The sequence below is a fragment of the Amblyraja radiata genome, chromosome 23, assembly GCF_010909765.2.
Source record: "Amblyraja radiata isolate CabotCenter1 chromosome 23, sAmbRad1.1.pri, whole genome shotgun sequence".
NCBI classification, from domain to species: Eukaryota; Metazoa; Chordata; class Chondrichthyes; order Rajiformes; family Rajidae; genus Amblyraja; species Amblyraja radiata.
In genome coordinates, this window is record NC_045978.1 from 6957340 (window position 1) to 6978688 (window position 21349).

General features: G+C 40.8%; 1 protein-coding gene across 2 annotated transcripts in view; it reads right to left on the reverse strand.

Annotated features, from left to right (window-relative positions):
- The window catches only part of jph2 (junctophilin 2), an 85797-nt gene extending 69002 nt beyond the window's left edge, over positions 1 to 16795 (reverse strand). The window contains exons 1-2 of one of the 2 annotated variants that reach the window (XM_033041468.1): positions 15588 to 16784; positions 3003 to 3825 (exon numbers count right to left, since the gene is read on the reverse strand). In XM_033041468.1, coding sequence (XP_032897359.1) covers positions 3003 to 3825; positions 15588 to 15966 — 1202 coding nt within the window. In that variant the 5' untranslated portion in view covers positions 15967 to 16784. Of the gene's footprint in view, positions 1 to 3002; positions 3826 to 15587 lie in introns of both variants that reach the window. The other variant, XM_033041469.1, reaches the window with a different exon arrangement.
- Between the last annotated feature and the right edge of the window lie 4554 nt (positions 16796 to 21349).

Here is a 21349-nt window from a genome sequence, read left to right on the forward strand (position 1 = left end):
CCTAATGACTCTCCCTTTGCCTTCATCTGGTAAGATTATCTGCTACTCTTTCTCATCCCCAATTTTCCTAGCGAGATCCTTATGGGCCATGTCATTCACTATGATACTATTTCATTGAACTTGCTGGACCATGGACAGCAATCAGAAGGCAAGGAAAGAGGAGATGGGCTTGTCTCAAGGCAATGCAGTACCTGAAATCCTAATTCTTCAATCTAATTATCATTGCAGTCAAAGTCTATTTTCCTTGAGTTGATGGCATCAGTAATCTCAAATTCGGCTGCCTGCTGCAAGCTGGGAAACATGGTATAGATTGGCCATAACTGTCAGGGGTGTTGAGAAATGCAGGGTGTTAATACCATCTGTGGGCAGGGGTGCTCATAGACGGGCACAAATGTTTATTACACTGACAGGAAACCTTAGTCACCTTAGACTCGTTGCTACCGAGAGAGTTGAAGATGGGAGCATGGTTCATGAGCACTCTTGGAAGACATGATCTGCAAATAAAAACCTTTTTTTCTACTTCATCAGGGTTCCCACTGCCTCCGATAGCTATCCAATTTGTGCAGTACATCGAGTGGGACCAACTTGGAACGACCAAAGCACTTAGACTGCAAAACATGCTACTTTACTTAATATCTCTACTTAATATGTCAAATTTATGATCATGCTGGAGAATATTACAAAAGTTAGTTGCATTTCCCATGCTATTCTTACACAATTGGCTTTTTGCAACAAAAACATTTTCAATCATAGAACTTTTAACTAAACACTCTACCATCTGATTTCTAAATTCACATTTCTTACTTTGTATGTCCCATTCATGACACCAACAGACACAATTCGCACTGAGCTTACACCAGGCATTGTCAGAACAATGAACAATTTATCACCAATCAAGGCACATTACAGATTTTTGGGTAAGAAAGAACTGCAGATGCCGGTTTAAATCGAAGGTAGACACAAAATGTTGGAGTAACTCAGCGGGACAGGCAGCATCGCTGGAGAGAAGGAATGTGTGCGATACCCTTCTCCAGACCGATGTCAGGGGAGTGGGCGGGACAAAGATTGAATGAAAGATTGGCAATACTGATGTGTTTTTAAAAAAAACTTTTGTCGTGAAAATGGAGCAAAGTTAATACTGCCCCCGAGGCAATACCAGCACCTACAGGTTTCCCTCCAAGATACACACATCCTGATTTAAATGAAAATATTCCTTCACTGGGTTCACTGGATCCTTGAATTCACCTCTCCACATATGTGAAGAGAATCTTCACCCAGATGGATTTACATTCGTTCAACATTACACAGTTCATCACATTCTCAATTAAGGTTGCGGAATAAATGCCAGCCTTGTCATTGACACCCACACTATGCAAGAAAATACTCTCAGCAGTGAATTTACCATTCCCATCGCAGGTAGCCAAGGAAGTTCCACTTAATCAGGGGGCATCCTATATTGTTCTTACACCTGAACTATTTGTATTGAATTTACCATGCTTAACATTTCCAAACCTTGTTATCAATCGTCGAGAGTGTTTTATTGTCATATATCACCATAGGTATCCAAGCAAGTGTCACTTATCCAGGGACATTCTCTCCTGTTCTGACACCTGAACTATCTGGATTGAATTTAGCATTGCTTATCATTCCCAAACTTTAATATCACCAAAGAAATGCTACTTATTCCAGACAGATTATAAACTGTTTTGACATCCAAACTATCTGGATTGAATTTACCATTGCATACCATTTCGAAACCAGGTATCCAAGGAAGTGCCACTTATTCCAGGTGCACTCTGTACTGTTCTGACGTCTGAACTATCTGGATTGCATTTACCACTGCCTACCATTCCCAAACATTAGCGCTACTTATTCCAGAGAGATTCAATATCATTTTGACCCTGAACTATCTGGATTGAATTTAGCCCTGTCTTCCCACCCCCAAACCAGAGTATCATCAAACAAGGTAATGCCACGTATTCTGGGGGCATTCTCTCTTGATCTGACACCTCTACTATCTGGATTGAATTTAGCACTACTTACCACCCCCAACCCCGAGTATCATCAAACAAGTACTACTTGTTCCACTGGGAATCAGTTTAAAAGAACATGGGGGCGGACCTCATTGAAACGTACAGAATAGTGAAAGGCTTGGGACAGAGTGGACGTGGAGAGGATGTTTCCACTAACGAGAGAGTCTAGGACTAGAGTTCATAGCCTCAGAATTTGAAGAATGTTATTTTAGGAAGGAGATGAGGAGGAATTTCTTTAGTTAGAAGGTGGTGAATCTGTGGAATTCATTGCCGCAGAAGGCTGTGGAGGCGAAGTCAATGGATATATTTAAGGCAGAGATAGATAGATTCTTGATTAGTACGGGTGTCAGAGGTTATGGGGAGAAGGCAGGAGAATGGGGTTAGATGGGAGAGACGATTGAATGGCGGAGTAGACTTGATGGGCCAAATGGCCTTATTATACTCCTATCACTTATGGACTTACTGTTTTGACACCCATAGATAACCGAGGAAGTGCCATATATTTAAGGTTAAGAGGTTGAGTTTAAGGATAAGGGGGAAGTCTTTTAGGACCGAGATGAGAAAATCATTTTTTACACAGAGAGTGGTGAATCTGTGGAATTCTCTGCCACAGAAGGGTGGTTGAGGCCAGTTCATTGGCTAGATTTAAGAGGGAGTTAGATGTGGCCCTTGTGGCTAAAGGGATCAGGGGGTATGGAGAGAAGGCAGGTATGGGATATTGATTTGGATGATCAGCCATGATCATATTGAATGGCGGTGCAGGCTCGAATGGCCTACTCCTGCACCTATTTTCTATGTTTCTATATTGAATCTTGACTATTTCAGGAGCATTCTCTCTTGTTCTGACACCTGAACTACCTGGGTTGAATTGAGCACTGCCTACCATTCCCATACCTAGAGCTGTCTGGATTGGCCTATGAATTTACCATTTTTCTCACTGCTGGACACAAGAGCTTTGAGACTCCTTACCTGGACAACGCGATCTCCGACTTCTGCCTGGCTATGGCCGCCGCCCTCTGCGCTCCTTCCACGCTCCTCTCCACCTTTTCCCGCAGCTTGTTGGTCCTGAGGGGGATCAGGTGCTTCTTCTTGCCCTTGACCAGCACGTTGTTCTTGTACTTGCCCTCCTCCTTGCGGCTGTCGGGGAAGGTGGTGCAGCCGTAGCCGTGGCGCAGGTTGTCGAGCCACTCGCCCTCGTACTTGAGGCCGCTCGACCTCTCGCTCACGCCGTAACCCGAGCGCTTGTCGCTCTTCCACTCGCCCATGTAGCTCTCGGTGGTGGTGGCGTCGATGTCGGCCTCGACGGGCGGGAAGTCGTCGACGCCTCCTCCTCCTCCTCCCCCGCCGCCGCCGCCCTCGCCCAGGCTGATGGTGGAGTTGGCGTCGCTGGCGGCTGAGCTGAGGCCGGCGTCGCTCTTGAGGAAGCTCAGCTTGCTGCGCTGGCTGGCCAGCGAGCTCTTGGACTCGCTCTTCCTCAGCTTGCCGAGCAGCGAGGCGCGGCGGAAGAGGCCCCGGCGCTTGGCCTTGTGCTGGGCCGCGTCGCCGGCGCTGTGCAGGCTGAGGGCGAAGCCGCCGCGGCTAGGCCCAGGTCCCGGGCGGGCGGGCGCACCGAGCGCCAGTGAGTCGGCGGGAGGCTCGTGCTGGAGCACGGCGCCGTTGCTGTGCTCGCTCCGCAGCGACGTGAGCGACGTCCGCAGCGGCGAGCGGATCATGGTGGCCATCCCGTAAGGAACGCTCTGGCGCACTCCATAACCGTGGCGCATCCCTCCCGTGAACTGGCCCTGGTACGTACCTGCAAAAACCCCAAAGACACAAAAGGTTCACTCAAATGACCGTAGTCACACCTTTACAACATCGTTTCATCAGATGCCCCACCCGTGACAATACAGGTTACCCACACATATACCTCACGTCTGATTGTGAACTGTTACTGTGCGTAATTTCCCTTGTCAACAATGATCATTAATGACCAAAACCAGCATCTGCAGTTCCTTCCTCCATAATTGATCAATTGAATGATTGAATGCCGAGTTCCACTGGGATAACAGAGAACCCAATGTGCATGGGCGATCCATGGTCAGCATAGATTTGGTGGGTACACAAAAATGCTGGAGAAACTCAGCGGGTGCAGCAGCATCTATGGAGCGAAGGAAATAGGTAACGTTTCGGGCCGAAACCCTTCTTCAGACGATTTGGTGGGTCTGTTTCCATGCTGTATCTTTCCATCTATCACCCATTATGCATTAGTTCCCATTTATCTCACTTTTGCATCTACTCCCTACACACTAGGGGTAATTTCCAGAGGCCAGTTAGCCTACAGATCCGAGATGCTGGAGTAACTCAGTGGGTCAGGCAGCTTGAGTTACTCCAGCATCCTGTTGAGTTACTCCAGCAGCCTGTTGAATTACACCAGCAGCCTGTTACTCCAACATTCTGCGTCTAACTCCAGCACCCCGTTGTTTTTTGTCAATATTCCAGCATCTGTAGTTCCTCGAGTCATGCAGAGAGATTCCTACAAGCCTGTGCCTATTTGGGACGTGGGAAGAAACGCACACAGAAAGTCAACACAGGCAGCACATGAGGTCAGGGTCAAACATGGGTCACTGATTGATCGATTGAAAGATCCAGCATGGACCAGGTTCTTCGGCCCAATTGATCCATACCAACCTTTAGTCAATTGCCCATTACACTAGTTCTATTTTATCCCACTTCTGCATCCACTCCCTACGCATTAGGGACAATTTTACAAATTCCAATTAACTTACAGACCCATGTCATTGGGATTTGGGAGGAAACCCATGCAGTCAGAGGGAGAATGTGCAAACTCCACACAGACAGCACCTGAGGTCACGATCAAACCCAGGTCTCCGGCGCTGTGAGGCAGCAGCTCCACCTGCTGCAACCACTGTGCCGCCCCTTTATATATTTTTAGAACACTTATTCAATTCTTTGGAACCACCTGAAAGGGCGAAATTTGCTCATTCGTGATTAAAGTGGAACGCAGATATCAAATCCTTCATACAGGAAGCATCACATGGGAAGTCTTGGATAAAACCATTAGTCAAAATTCTGAATAAAAACCTGACATACCATGTAGCCTGGCCAGCTATAAAACCAATCAAAATTTAAATAAACAATAAAACCACTTAAAATTACATGCTATTCAAAATTAATCAAATGTCCAAAAACTAAAACATTTAAAATAATTGAACAAAATTATTGAAGGATGTGAGGGCACTGTTGAAGATACAAAACAATGACCTAGATTTTACAGAGAGCTCCATGTGTAGATGCAGCATTTCCCCAGCTAAATGCCAAGAGAGTATCTCTCTCTACGCAAATGCAAATTCCCAAATTTCTTTGCTACTCTTTATGGCCAACTTACTTTGACGCAGTGACATACAAGGTTACCACCAGAGCAGTGTTTAGTTTAGAGATACAGCGCGGAAACAGGCCCTTCGGCCCACCGAGACCGTGCCGACCAGCGATCCCCGTACACTAGCATTATCCTACACACACACACTAGGGAGAATTTACAATTTTTACCAAAGCCAATTAACCTACCAACCTGTACGTTTTTGGAGTGTGGGAGGAAACCTGAACACCCAGAGTAAACCAACGTGGTCACAAGGAGAATGTACAAAATCCGTACAGACAGCACCCGCAGTCAGGATTGAACATGAGTTTCTGGCACTGCAAGGCAGCAACTCTGCTGCTGTGCCACCGTAGCTAATGGCTTGGTCCAAGACTTCCCATGTAATGTTTCAAAATGATCTAGGAACCCATTGTCACATTTGAAATGTGACACCATTGAAAATGCCCCCTTTTCAGCAAGTTGATGAATTTAGTACCAACTTGAGCAAGTGGGACCCATTGGGCCCTGTTCCCCTACGCCTTGGTAGCCTGTTCCAGGCACTCACCACCTTCTGTGTGTAAAAAAAACTGGTCCTGCACATTACCTTTAAACTTTGCCCCTCTCACCTTAAAGTTCTTGCAGGAATGAGAGAGACAGAGTGTGTGTGTGTGTGTGTGCAGGAATTAGACATCGTACATGCTCTAATATATCAGGAACTAGAGCCGTTACTTGCTAACAGTGATTTATTAACCTCCAATTTTCTAAAATTGGTCACTCTTCTAATAGAAAAAAATAAAACACACAGATGTCTCCAGTTATATCAAGCCTGATTGTCTGTCATATCTAATAAAGACCTCCGTGGTTTGGTATGTTCTTTCTGCCAGCAGTTTAAAATTATAAGTAGTCAAATCGGGTCAGAAAAGGAGCGTGCAAACTCTGGCCTCTTAACTGCCTCCATTTCTGTATGGTCGAGATGTCAACGTAGAACCAAAGATTCATTCATTTATTAATAAGTGACTGTTGTGGCTGGTCCCAGCTGAACCTTTGAATTATGTTCAATTGTCCATAAAGTAGAAACAAAAGATTGTCGCAAATTTTTACGAGGAAAATATACATCCTAAATATTGCAAAATACTGGGACTTTTAGTTTAGAAGATAGTGGTAAATGATGAGCTGTTTAATAAAAGGTTTGGAATAGTTATACAAATGGCAAAAAGGAAAAAAATGTTAAAAATTGAATGTTTGTGTTGATGACATGCTTACATGAGGCAGGATGGGACTAAATATACTTGAGATAATTGTGGGAGTCTGTGGATATGTAGCTGGTCTGTTCCCTGTGAGAGCAAAAGAGAGATCCAGAAAGGTAAGGGCAGAGTTAGGGATGGGCCATGAGTACAAGACAGAAACTGGCAGCAAAAGTAAGGAAATTTTCATGTTTTGTATGAGTGCAGGAAGTAGCAGTAACAAAAGCAGCCAGTGATAAATCATCAGCATTATCTCGCTTGCCCCCGGCATGATAATAACCTTTATTTTTGGAAGGGCATGTGAGAATATTTCAAATGGCAATATTCCACAAAACTGAGTGTGTACGATTTAAAAGCTAAAAACTAGAAATAAAAACAGAAAATGTTGGGAAAGACTGCATATCCGGAGAGAGTAACAGTAAATGATTCATGTCTAACTTTTCATCAGGACGGAGAAATATATAAGAATTCAAGTGTGTTTTAAGTTTCCAGAGAAGAGGAGGAGTGGAGGGAAGAAGAGTTACGTTGGAAATAGGATGAAAATGAAGGGAAGCCAGGTGGCACAGATGTTGGTGCTGTCAGAGAGAGGGCGGTGAAGGATTGTTAGTCATAGCTAAACTGTTTGGAGGAGATGTAAATAGAGGGAGGCAAAAGAAGGTGAAAAATCCATTGCAGGATCTGAGATATAGAACAGAGCAGTTGCTGCAAATCTTCAGTGAGAGCTGGAAATGCTCAGTAGCTCAGATAGTAACTATGGAAAAATAAAAACTGAATTAATGTTCCAGGTTGATAAACTTTTATCAGGTGTTTATATTATGGCAGTCTAAAAACATTTTTTGTAATTGAATGGGAGATGATAGTGTCAGAATAGCAAACCCTGCTATCTGCCCATGTCTTGCACACATATTTGAGCCAAAGAAAAACTAGCCTTGATAGTGGCCTCTAGCTCTCGAACAATAAGATGTAATAGTCATGTTGTAACTTTATTTAAAAAAAAGCAGTAACAAGAGATGCAAGGCCTGGTTATCTTATAGATAAGGTGAAAGCCTAGCTTTGTAAAAAAAAAAGCATTGTTTTGGGTGTCACCATAAGTGAAGGCAGCACTTCAACACTGTGTTATACGCCTTGTTATATAAGCCACGTGTTATACACCTTGTGTACGAAGGAACTGCAGATGCTGGTTTAAACCGAATATAGACACAAAATGCTGGAGTAACTCAGTAGGGCAGGCAGCATCTCTGGAGAAAAGGAATGGGTGACGTTTTGGGTCGAGATCCTTCTTCAGAGGATCTGTTATATGCTTGTTTGTTATTCAGTTGGTTTGATGTAATGAAACTGAATAATGTGCAGGTGGCAGCTGATACAATTGTGAGAAAAACTGCCCTAGATAACATTCTGTCCCCCTATCTTATTTGATCAGAGGATAACTTGTATCTATTGCCTAAGATAGACACAAAATGCTGGAGTAACTCAGCGGGTCAGTCAGCATCTCTGGAGAAAGGGAATAGGTGACTTTTCGGGTCGAGACCCTTCTTCACACCCAAAACATCACTTATTTTTTTTCTCCAGAGATACGGTCTGACTGCTGAGTTACTCAGCATGTTTTGTCTATCTTTGGTATAAACCAGCATCTGCAGTTCCTTCCTACACATGTTATATATAATGCCAGTTTGGCACAGCATATGCAGATCCACAATTCTAAATAAACCATTAGGCAGGAGAAAGTACAAACTAATGGCGTTTACGCACTTTATTACAGCAGATTTGCTTGATTCAAATTTAAATTCCTACAATTTCTGTAAAATCTAGAACCGTATTCTTTGATTGTCATCATAATATCTCTTTAGTTTGATTCAGCCTAATTATAATCAGAAACTGAAAATGTTTTAAAAGAATAAAATATGCATTTTGGAATGATGCAAATAGTAGAAATCCAGACATCACAAAGACCTTTACAACTGCTGTAGCCATTGTCGTGATGTAGAAGTGCAACAAAGCAGTTTGCTCAAGGCAAGATTCTAAGATAATGATGACCAGATTTTTTAATAGAAATGTTGCTTGAAAAATAAATATTATCCAGAACAAAATGATATTTTCTTTGCTAATGTGCACAATGTGTACTGTATTGGAACTCCTGTGATCCACATGAGAGGAAATGTTGCTTAATGATTAATCATGAAAGTTGCGTAGTCACATATTATGAGTCATACTGCATGAAAATAGGTCATTTGGCACAACTTGCCCATGCAGACTAGATGCCCTATCTACACTAGTCTCACCAGCCCTTATTTGACCCATACCCCTCTAAACCTTTCCTATATATGTACCTGTCCAAATAAATGACTTTTAAACGTTGTTATAGTACCTGCCTCAACTACCTCTGGCAGCTAATTCCATATACACACCACCCTCTGTGTGAAAACATTACCTCTCAGGTTCCTATTAAATCTTTCCCCTCTCACCATAAACCTATGTCTTCTGGTTCTTGATTCAACTACTCTGGGTAAAAGACTGTGCATTCACCCTACCCTCATGATCACACACACCTCCACAAATCACCCCTCAGCTTCCTGTGCTCCAAGGAATAAAATCCATATGCCTAACCTCTCAAGTCCTGCCAGCATCCTCATAAATCTTCTCTGCACTCTTACTACATCCTTCCTATTCCTACCAGACTCATTCCTGGGATGGCAGGACTTTTATATGAAGAAAGACTGGATAGACTCTGCTTGTACACGCTAGAATTCAGAAGATTGAGGGGGGATCTTATAGAAACGTACAAAATTCTTAAGGGGTTGGACAAGATATAGATGCAGGAAGATTATTCCCGATGTTGGGGAAGTCCAGAACTAGGGGTCACAGTTTAAGGATAAGAGGGAAGTCTTTTAGGACCGGGATGAGAAAATCATTTTTTACACAGAGAGTGGTGAATCTGTGGAATTCTCTGCCACAGAAGGTAGTTGAGGCCAGTTCATTGGCTATATTTAAGATGTAGCACTTGTGGCTAAAGGGATCAGGGGGTATGGAGAGAAGGCAGGGATGGGATACTGAGTTGGATGATCAGCCATGATCATATCGAATGGCGGTGCAGGCTCGAAGGGCCGAATGGCCTACACCTGCACCTATTTTCTATGTTTCTATCCTTCCTATTGCAGGTTGACCAAAACTGAAGACATTACTCCAAATGCAGCCTCACCAATGTATTGTACAACTGTAACATAATACCACAACTTCTATATTCCATACCCTGATTGCTGAAGCTCAATGTATCAAAGGCCTTTTTGACCATCCTATGTACCTGTGACACTAATTTAAACGAACTATGTACCTGCACTCCTAGATCCATCCGTTCTACATCACTCCCCAGAGCCCCACTATGAAGGCCCTGCCCTGGTTTGACTTCCCAAATGCAGCACCTGGCACTTATCTGCTTTAAACACTATTAACCATTTCTCATCCCACTTTCCCAACTCTCCAAGATCCTGCTGCAATTTTTGATAACCATCTTCGTTATCTATGATACCACCCACTTTAGTGTAATTTGGCAATTTACCAATCGTGCCCTACATTCTGATCCAAAACTTTGATATTAACAACAAATAGCAATGTGCCCAGCACTAATCCAAGAGGCACACCACTACTCACAAGCCTCTACTCCAAAAAACAACCTTCTATTCAATTCAATTCACCCTCTGCTTCCTTCCATGAAGACACTTCTCTATCCAGTCAGCTAGCTGTACCTAGATCCCATGTGATCTCACCTTTCACAGTAGCCTACCATGCAGAACCTTATCAAATGACTTGCCAAAATCCCTACATATGTCTCTACAGCTTTGCGATCATCAACTTTTTTGGTTATTTCAAAAAGATTAATGCTGCCTATCCCTAAACAGCTCCTGTCCAACCAAATGCACATATATTATCCATCAGAATCCTCACCAATAACTTGCTTAGCACAGATGTTAGGCTCACAGGTCTATAGTTCTCAGGCTTTCCTTGCAGCCCTTCTTAAATAAAGGCACAACATTACCCACCAGTGTTCTGCCATCTCACCAGTGTCTAATGATGATTTATACACTCAACCAGAGAGCCTGTAATTTCTTCTCTTGCTTCCCACTGTGCCTTTGGACATATCTGATCAGATCCAGGAGATGTATCTACCTTCAAACGCCTTAGGATAGCCATCACCCCCTCAACCGTAATACGGACTGTCCTCATGACATCTCTATTAACTGTCTCAAGTTCCCCAGTCTTCATGTCATTTTCCACAGTAAAAACAGAGGAGAAATATAGGTGCACAAGATCAAGTGGGGAATAGATAGGGTAAATGCACATAGTCTTTTACCCAGTAGACAAATCAAGAACCAGGGTCATAGGTTTAAGGTGAGAGGGGAAAGATTTAATGAGGACCTGAGGAACAACTTTTTCATACAGAGAGTGGGGGGTAAATGGAACGAGCTGCCAGAGGAAGTAGTTGAAGTAAGTATTATAACAAGATTTTAAAATACATTTGGATGGGTACATGTATGGGAAAGGCCAAGTGTACATGGGTCAAACGCTGGCATGTTAGACGGGGCATCTTGGTCGCATGGGCAAGTTGGGCTGAAGGGCCTGTTTCTGTGCTGTATGACTCTAAGAGCTCATTCAGGACCTTCTCAATCTCCTTCAACTCAACTCGGAGATAAGCGCTTTTATTTTCCTGAAGGGTCCTATTGTCTTCTCTAGCTACCCACTTTCTTTTAATGTACTTATAAAATCTCTTTGGATTTTCCTTAATATTATCTGCCAGAGCCATCTCATGCCCCTTTTGCACTTCTTAGGTCTATTCCTCAGTTCCCGAAACGCCTCCAGGCATACACTTGATCCCAGCTGCCTACACCTGTACTTATTTTTGCCTGAGCAATTCTTGTACATTACGGATATATTAACACCTACTTAATAGTTAATGAATAGAATTTGTTACTTCTCTGATATCAATTATAAAGTGTGAAAACTAAACAACATCTGGAATGAGTTTTCGAAGGCTCTAATTCATCTGATGCATTATTCATTATGGTTTTTAGTTTAAGTTGTGCATTTTCAGGATACAGATTTTTTTTAAACACGTGGAAATGAAAATAAAAATGTAATCTAGCACCTGCTGAACTGGTTTAGGTGATCAATGTCCTTTTCTATAACCAGTTGCTTACACTGATTCCCAATATTTTTATTACATATGTAATAACTTGACGAATCACTCATTGCAGTAATTTCAGTCTTGCTAAAACATAAATGAAATTTTTTTTTTCAAAGGTAGTCTTTACTGCAGTGTAATATTGCAGTTGCAGTTGATGCAGTATGGTTTTTCGATAGTTACTATGGAAACTGGCGGACACCTCTCCCAGTCTCACTGTACTGTGCAGAGTACACAATGGCAAATCTGTTACACAAGCTGGAATATTTAACAAATTTAGATGCATTTGATATATTAGAATAACAAGAGAAAATATATACGCACTCATAATTTTAATGGGTGAAATTTAAAATGCTTACAGATTCAATCATTGTAATTTGTTTACGGGGAAATTAGAATTTTCTTTAGCAAAGATCTAATACTAAATGTCTAAATTCTACTTGAGGTTATGAGCTATTTAATTGACCACCTGATGCTGAATATTTGTTATTTCCTCAATACCATGTTTAAATTGTAAAAAATGAATTACAAATATTAAATCCTTCAATATATTTTATTTAGCTTGCTCGTTTGAGAATAATTTGATCAAAGTTGTTACTTCAGAAATGTTTTCATGTTGAGTTCAATGACAGTGAACTGATTCATTATTGCATCATTGTGCATTCAGTTCTGGTTATACATCAACTTTAAAGCGTCCAAAATTATCAATGATGACTTTAACAAATAACACAGTTGTAAATAAAACTATCAACTGTAAATTCACCCCTTATCACAGGCTATTTAAATATAAAATTTGAGGGGGTTAAGTTATAGGAATAAAATTGATCACTGTAAAACAAAATGTATTTATATACCAATTCTCGGCATGCAAAGCCTAGAAGCTCAGGTTAAAAGGTCAAGATCCATGAGGAAACGATTATGCAATATAGAAGCAGCAAACTGGAAACTTGGCAGAAAGACAGCCAACTGTTGATGCACAAGAACTCCTATTAGGGTAATAACTGTTCGGATCAGGCCAAGAAAGCCAGCAGAACAAGGCAAGTTGTATCTTGTAGAAATGACTTTTTTTTCTCGGAGGATAACTTTGTTTAATAATTTTTAATGTACTTTTGACAATGCTTCTCGCTTAAAAGTATTTTTAAAAAGTTGGTCAATCCATTCAGTGAAGAGATGGGGAGGAGATTCCTCAGGTATTCCATGAGGAGGATGGTGTAGAACTCTATAAAATAAAATTATTCCAAAATAATCTGGGTGCCATTTATTTTAATAATCGTAGATGTACATTATGTATGGACTCGAGAAACAAATTGACAAGGTGAAATTTAGAGAAAAAATAAGGATGGAATGGGTGGAAGGATATTAACGAAGGGGGAAATAGGAAAGGAATAATGGATAATTTTCAGAATGATTCATAGCAAGGTGTCAAATCTCACTAGATTCCGTTCTGGAACATAAGTTTTACTGCAGACATTAATGATTTGGGTGCAAGTCAGTAGTAACATTTGTAGATGCATGTGCAGGTAATATTATAGGACATTCAGATAAGTATTTAGAAAACCAAAGAAAACAACAGAAGGATATGAAAATAGTTTAAAAAGCTGTAGATGGAGCTCTGTGCCTCTAAGTCAAACTGATGTCATTTGGGAAATAGGTGACAGCAGTTAAACTAAACACATGGCCTTGGTTCTATGGACTAGTGGAGAACTTTTATAATATTGATTCAAAGAACTTATCAAAGGTCGATAAGGAAGTTGACAAAGAAATTCTATGCTTGATAATGGAAGAGAAAAGTATTTGAGGTAATTTTAAGCCTTAATGAAATCATAATAGGACTTCAGTTGGGATAGTGTATATACCATGATGCACAATGTTGTAAATGGTGAGGCTTTAAAGAGAATATGACAGATTCACAAAGTGAATTGTGAATGCAAGAAAGATTGAGATATTAAAAACTTTATTCATAAAAACATTTGTTATGAGTTGGTATAAAAATGTTGGGAATAGAGTTTCTATCAGTCGAGGTGGCAAAAAGACCAAGGGTGAAAAGGGTAATACATTTTTTTTAAACAATAAGAAATACAAAGAAGGGTGCAAGAGAAATCTATTGATACCATTGTAGGTTAAGTCCATTGATGCCATTGTGGCTGATATTGATAAAATAAATCTATTGATAACCATTGTACAAGATATTAACAATTCTTCAGAAAACCAAATAAAATAGAAGTCACATCTTACTGAGACTACAAGTACATAAAATCACAAAGATGATTGGATAGGTTGATGAAGGAAAGTCTTTGGAGCAAAATTAATATAATTAGGACAGTATAGGGATCTGGCAGTGGGGGCATGAGGCCTGGGCCAGATCAACCAGCGATTGTATCCGAATTGCTGATCGCATCGCTAGCTTGAGGGGACAGACACATGGCCTACTCCTGCTCTTGTTTTCTTGTGTTCTGATGTATTGGCTCTCAATGCCAAATGTTATTCCCTCAAAGTGTATCTATACAATGCAAATGGCTCAGTTGTAATCATGTATTGTCTTTCCGCTGACTGGTTAGCTCCCAACAAAAGCTTTTCACTCGTCCTCGGAAGACATGGCAATAAACTAAACTAAAAAAATGCTGACAAATGATGGGTCGAATGGCCTGCTTTCATAAACTAACAATGGACTGTTATTGATAACTGGTTGCTAAGAAAAATATGAAATATAAGAATTGGTATCCCTGAGATGGCTGCCCGTTAAATAGATGTCATCATCATATTTACTAATATCCACATTAAATGGTGATCAATCTACTTAGCTATTTTTCTCCCCAAACTGTTGAACATAATTTTCTGTACAGGCACCATCCAACCCAAAAATCAAAGCTACACACTCAAAAATGAAAAAAAAAACGAGCGATAATTAATTTCCACTTAAATTTCCACCCCTCAAAAATGTAAACGATCACAGAAATAAAATACTATTTTTTAAATGTTGATTTCGGAATAACCTTTTTAAATGCGATGACGATTTAAGTAACAATCTTTTCACAGTAACCCATTTGGGCCTGTTTTATTTTAACTGTTGAAAAGTGTTTAGTTTACGCTTCAGTTCTGAACTTGTGTTACGTGTTGATACAGTTACCACGACAACTGGGGGGGAAAGAAATCACAAGTAACGCTGACTTGAGGCCAGCAACCCATTCAAATAAAAGCACTCAACCTAAATGAACTGATTAAAACATAATAATAAAACAACAAAACGACCCGCGATCCCAATACCATGTAACATATTTATAATTTGATTTATATATATATTAAAACAAATAACGTCAAGGTTTTTAAATATTGGATGTGCTGCCACTTTTAATGTCAACTGGTATTAAAATTAAAACCCAGTGACACACATTAAGGGCAGAAAGTTCACAACATGCAAGATATACATATGTGTGTGTGTGTATAGTATCTATCTATATATATATCTATATATATATCTATATATATATATATATGTGTGTATGTATGTAGATAGATAGATAGATAGATAGATAGATAGATAGATAGACAGACAGACAGACAGACAGACAGACAGACAGACAGACAGAGAGGGGGGGGGAGGAGAGCGAGAGAGATACATAGATCTAAATTATAATTATTGGTATAACATATAGATAATTTATAATAATATATAAAATCATTATACATAAAAAAGACATTCGTGGTATTACAATGTTAGATGGGTTGCTTCTTCTAATGTAAACAGGTATTGGTGTTAAGGGCAGGAGGGGAGGTGAACTTACCTCCATCCGCGTACTTCTCGGTTCCGTAGCCGTCCTGGAGGCCGTTGTTCCAGGTGCCCTCGTACCTGGCGCCGCTCGCTTGGCTCTGCCTGACCCCATACCTGCCCTTGAAGCCGTGCGTCCACTCGCCCCTGTAAACCCAGCGCCCCTTGGTCTCCAAGCCCAGGCCGTGCCTCTTGCCCTGAGACCAGTAGCCGCCGTAGGTGTTGCCGCTGGGCCAGGTGTAGACGCCGACCACCTCGAAGCCGTAGTTCCAGGAGCCCGAGTACTCGCCCTGGCCCTTGGGGCCGGTGCAGATACCGTGGCCGTGCGCCTTGCCGCCTTCCCATCCTCCACAGTACGCCCCTCCATCGTCGAAATCAAATCTTCCTCCACTCATGCATGAAACGCTTGTCGCAGCACAGAATCAGAAAGAGGGGGGGGGTTTACTATATACTTCTGTTTTTGAACGAATGAATCTCCCCCCAAGTGGTGAAGGTGGAAGAGAAAGGGGGAAATCGGTGCTCCCTTGCACCAGGTATCCGAACCAGCTTCGCCTCTTCCCCCCCACCGAACAGCCAGACGTCATTGGGGGAACGAGAGGCAGCTGAGTTGTCTGACCTGACCCCCCACTTCTCCACACAACCGGAATGTTATAACATACCTAACAAGGCTATCAGATCTCCCTCCGATCCAAAAATAAAACCCAATCAACAATCTTCACAGACGCTTATTTTAAAACATTACCAACAACCCCTGCAAGAAGAGGCTGGATTAAAATTTCAAGCCGAGTTTCCAAACCTAAAAAAAAAGTGAAATTCCCTTTAAAACATGCGTGCTGGAAATAAAAAGCGCCGTCTTCCCTGTCAATGCATCTCATGCCTTGTACTATTGGATCAATCGTATCCTCGTAAATTCATTTAAAAATCACACTACCCTCTCATTATCGGACTGTAATCTACAAACATGTTATTCTTAGATCGCCATACGCCATGTGATTTTCAGAAGATAGCATTGCAACTGGGTTTTGCGTTTCTATTTGGTGTTACAGAAATGTAACAAGTAAATATCATGGGAATAATTTGCACTGATGTGCCTGTTTCCAAAGCCTTCCTGTCAATTTCCCACTCTGTTTTCAGTGTGCGTGTTTTGAAATAACCATTTTCTCATTTGAAGGCATTGTGATGCAAAACACGTTGATAGGTAGTTTTCAAGCGTGGGAGACGTAGCCGGTTGTCCCGAGCAGTGGGCGAGAGGATCTTGCACTAAGACGGTCACCGCAAGGCGACCAAACATATCATGAATTAGTTTGTTACATAGAACCTCCAAGCGGGGTAATAATTCGCTCTGGAATCAAAATATACCAGCCACCGGCTATGTCACCCACCGTATGCTACAATTGTCATTTTTGTAAAATTTCAAAGTCCGTTTACAGTTTAAAAAAAAATGTTTTTGCTGAAATTACCATGTTTGTTTCAACCCTTCAATGGTGTATTCGGGTGCACCAGTCAGCAATGTGGCGGAGCTGTATTTTGCAGCGGTAATACATTAAAATTCACAGCATGTGGGTGCCTCGTGCATTATAGAACATGTTACCATCTATGTTACATACACATTCCCAAGACACGCAAGCAGTTCACGTACTTATATTTTACTTCTGCCGCACGCGGTATTAGCTCGTTACAATTTTGTTATTATCGAGGCGAGGAACCCAACCTGAGCACAAATGTGGACATTTTTAATGATATCGATCGCCCTTCAAAGAGCCCCCTCTCGCGAAAGGAGAAAATTGCATGCGAATTTCAGAAATACAGAGGCAAAGAAAATGTTGAGGCAAAGTGAAATATCATGTACGTATGTTAAAATCGCTAAGCAATTGTGAAGTTTTTCATATTAATGTGATTATAAAATGAGCTGGGTGTTTTTTTCAAAATAATTAAAATCATGCGTGGCATAATAAGCGTTTGGGAAACGACTGGCCAGGCTGTGACTGACTGATTCTGATCCGTTAGCTGCAGGTGTTTTCCAGTACAGAACCTGTGAAAATAGGTTTCCCACAGTTCTCACCTGGTAAGTTTGATGATGCTGGCAGATATGGCTATCAGGATATTGCTCAGGGTAACCAATCAGCCTTTGCAGGCTGGTGATCACCTCACAAAACATCTTTCATAAAGAAAAACACAACATGAAGAATATTGTGACTTTGAATGAACCATGCAGACTAAAACTGTAGGTGTAGAACGTCTTCATTTAGCAAAGCAGATATGCAGCGAAGCCCATTGTCATAATCCACCTGTTAGACTCTCCCTGAAGTCCCTTGACTAGTTATACTTTTATTTCCTACAAAGATAATTTAATACAATTTCAATTGTTTACCTCAGTGTGTAAGAAGGAACTGCAGATGCTGGTTTACACCGAAGTTAGACAAAACTGAGGAGTAACCAGACCCGCCTGACCCACTAGTTTACCAGTATTTTGGATGTTGACAAATGGTTCAATAGAATTATACATTTACAATGGAAGCACCTTAGTTCATCCCAACTCTGATGTGACGGAGTGAGGCGTCTCTTTGTATGCTGGTCCCAGCGGAGGATCTACTGTCATCTGATACAATCACCCTGCTCTTATAAATCTATTTTTTCCCTGTAACTCTAGCACCATTTCTAGTTGTTTCTAACTTTGTGCTATAGTGCAATATATTCTGCACTTTGTATCTTTCCCTTTACTCAACCTATCACAGTTGAATGGCCTGATGCATTTATTTATAGTATCTGTTTTGATTGAAGCTTTTGTTTTAGTTTAGTTTAACTAAAGTTAACTTAAACTAAACTTTAGTTAACGCATTAACTAAACTAAAACAAAAAGCTTTCGTCTGCATGCTATTCAATCAAATCAGATAATACTATGCATTAATACGTCAACCCAAACTCAACTATGATAGGTTGAGTTGTATCATTGTATCTCAATACATACAACAACAATAAACTCAAACCTAGATCTAAATATAGCAAAAATAACCAGTCTTGAGCCTTGGTACAAAACATCTAACCTCACTATGCCTGATTAGATGCAGGCTAATTTACATAGTCCTATTATCTGTATATTTGGTCACTGTATATGAAAATGTCTCATTGTCATGCAAGTTTCCAAAGCATATTTCTTAAGTGGCCTCTTGCTGTGAGCCAGCAGTCTCCCTCTTCACACACCGTGCTGGGTTTTGTTTATGCAGTTGTCTTTGTGATTTCAAAACCATTTACTGTGTGTAGTTCACATTTGGAGACAGTTTGAAGTTAGTCCTGGTATTAATTTCTATTTGAATAATTTATATTTTTGACAACGGATGTTTCTCCCTAACAAAGAATCAAAGTGGCATATTTGTTTAGTAAGACACAAAGTGCTGGAGTACTCAGCAGGTCATGCAGCATCTTTGGGGGGAATGGATAAGTGATGTTTTGGGTCGGGATCCTTCTTCAGTCTGACACCCAGCATGTGTTTTGTTCATGATAGCATCCATAATTGAATGGCGGAGTAGACTCGATGAGCTGAATGGCCTAATTCTGCTCCTATGATTTATGAACTTATCAGCAGTTCCTTGTGTCTGGCATATTTGTTAGGATTATGGATACACCAGGTATTAATATATTGTGTTACAACAGTTTGAGAATTGGGATTTTCCATATACAATAACAGTAAAGTGCGCAGATGGACACAATTTGCTGGAGTAACTCAGCGGGACAGGCAACATCATACAGGAATGGGTGACGTTTTGGATCAAGACCCTTCTTTAGACTAGTCAGGGGAAAGGGAAACTCAGTTTTTTTCTACGGATGTGACAATACGAATAGCAGTGAAGGGACACAGCCATCATTTTAAATCCTTTCGCTAACTTCATACTTTTCAACCAGTGGCATTGTCATGAGGAACAGTAGAATGAGGGATGATCGTACAGAAGCGTATAAAATCATGAGGGGAATAGATAGGGTGAATGCACAGATCTTTTACCCAGGTTAGGGGAATCAATAACAAAAGAACATAGGTTTAAAATGAGAGGGGCAAGGTTTAATAGAAACCTGAGGGGCATTTTTTTCACTCAGATTGTGATAGAATGAGCTGCCAAAAGAGGTAGCTGAGGCAAGTGCAATGACAGCATTTAAAATACAATTGGACAGACACATGGATAGGAAAGTTTAGAGGGATGTGGACCCAATATGGGGAAATGGGTCTAAGTTAGATGGGGCATCTTGGTTCGCAGTAACAAGTTGTGTGAAAGGGCCTGTTTCCATGCTGTGTGACTCTATGACTAAAACATAGACCGCAAGTAGTCAGAATTGATGGAAGTCTTTCCTTGTGGAACTCACTTCAATGAGTTTTGACGCAAAGCAGCTTTGACCTGTAAAAACATATTGCAGGTCGCAGAACAGTGTTGCTAAATAATTTACAGTGCCCTCCATAATGATTGGGACAAAGACCCATCATTTATTTATTTGCCTCTGTACTCCACAATTTGAGATTTGTAATAAAAAAAAAATCATATGTGGTTAAAGTGCACATTGTCATATTTATGGTGCCCTGAAATGGGGGGACTATGTATAAACACAGCTGTACTTTCTACATGGTGAAACCAAAATGTATAAAAATGGCCTTTATTAAAATCCGACAATGTGCACTTTAAAAACATGTGATTTTTTTTCTATTACAAATCTCAAATTGTGGAGTACAGAGGCAAATAAATAAATGATGGGTCCTTGTCCCAAACATTATGGAGGACACTATATGTGGGATAATAAAGCTACCACCTGTGTCAAGCAATAGTTTCCTTCATTTGGCCCAGTTTTCCAAAGTGCATAAATAGTCCAAGCACCACTGGTCTTTCTTCTGATCACTTCTTCCTTATGTTCTTGGACTGCTTTTAAGAATTTAATGGCAAAGGCAGTATTATCTGACGACAACAAAAGGTTGTATTGTGTCTCAGGAAAACAATTCAGAAATTTCAAAAGGTTTAATGAACTGCAAGTTATCTGATCAACACAATGCACTGTGAAATAGAAACAGAACATTCAGTGCATGCTCAATAGGTTTGACAGCCTCTGTGCAGAGAGAACCAGGAACTGTCATTAATGGACTTCTTTCTTCCTGGATAAAGTTTTGCTCAACTCCAAAATAAAGTTATGCTCAATTCTAGAAAGTATGCTACACAAATGAGGCACTCAGTCCTCTCCTATTTGAAAATTGCCATAGCCAGGGAAATTATTGCAGCCACAGGATTTGCATTGCTGGAGATGATGTTTCTTCTACCTAACCCTTTTCTTTCTAATTTCTCTTTTCCCTACAATGTAAACGTGGTAATCTGTAGATGATTTTATGAACTAATCCCTTACATTGGTACCCATATCATCACAGCTGAGAAACAGAGGATCTTAACTTGAAATAAGCGTTTGTGCTTTACACTTAATAATATGTGCATTTGACACCAATATAGCCTCCAACTCTGATATGGTCACTTTAAATATTCTCAAGAGAGGTAAGAGTGTTTTATTAACATATGTCCCAAAATAAAACAATGAAACCTTACTTGCGGCAGCACAGCAGATATGTAAATATGTAGAAGTCTGAAGAAGGGTTTCGGCCCGAAACGTTACCTATCTCCTTCGCTCCATAGATGCTGCTGCACCCGCTGAGTTTCTCCAGCATTTCCGTGTACCTTTGTAAATATGTAGATGCTGGTTTACACTGCAAGTAGAAACAAAATGCTGGAGTAACTTAGCGGGTCACATGCAGCATCT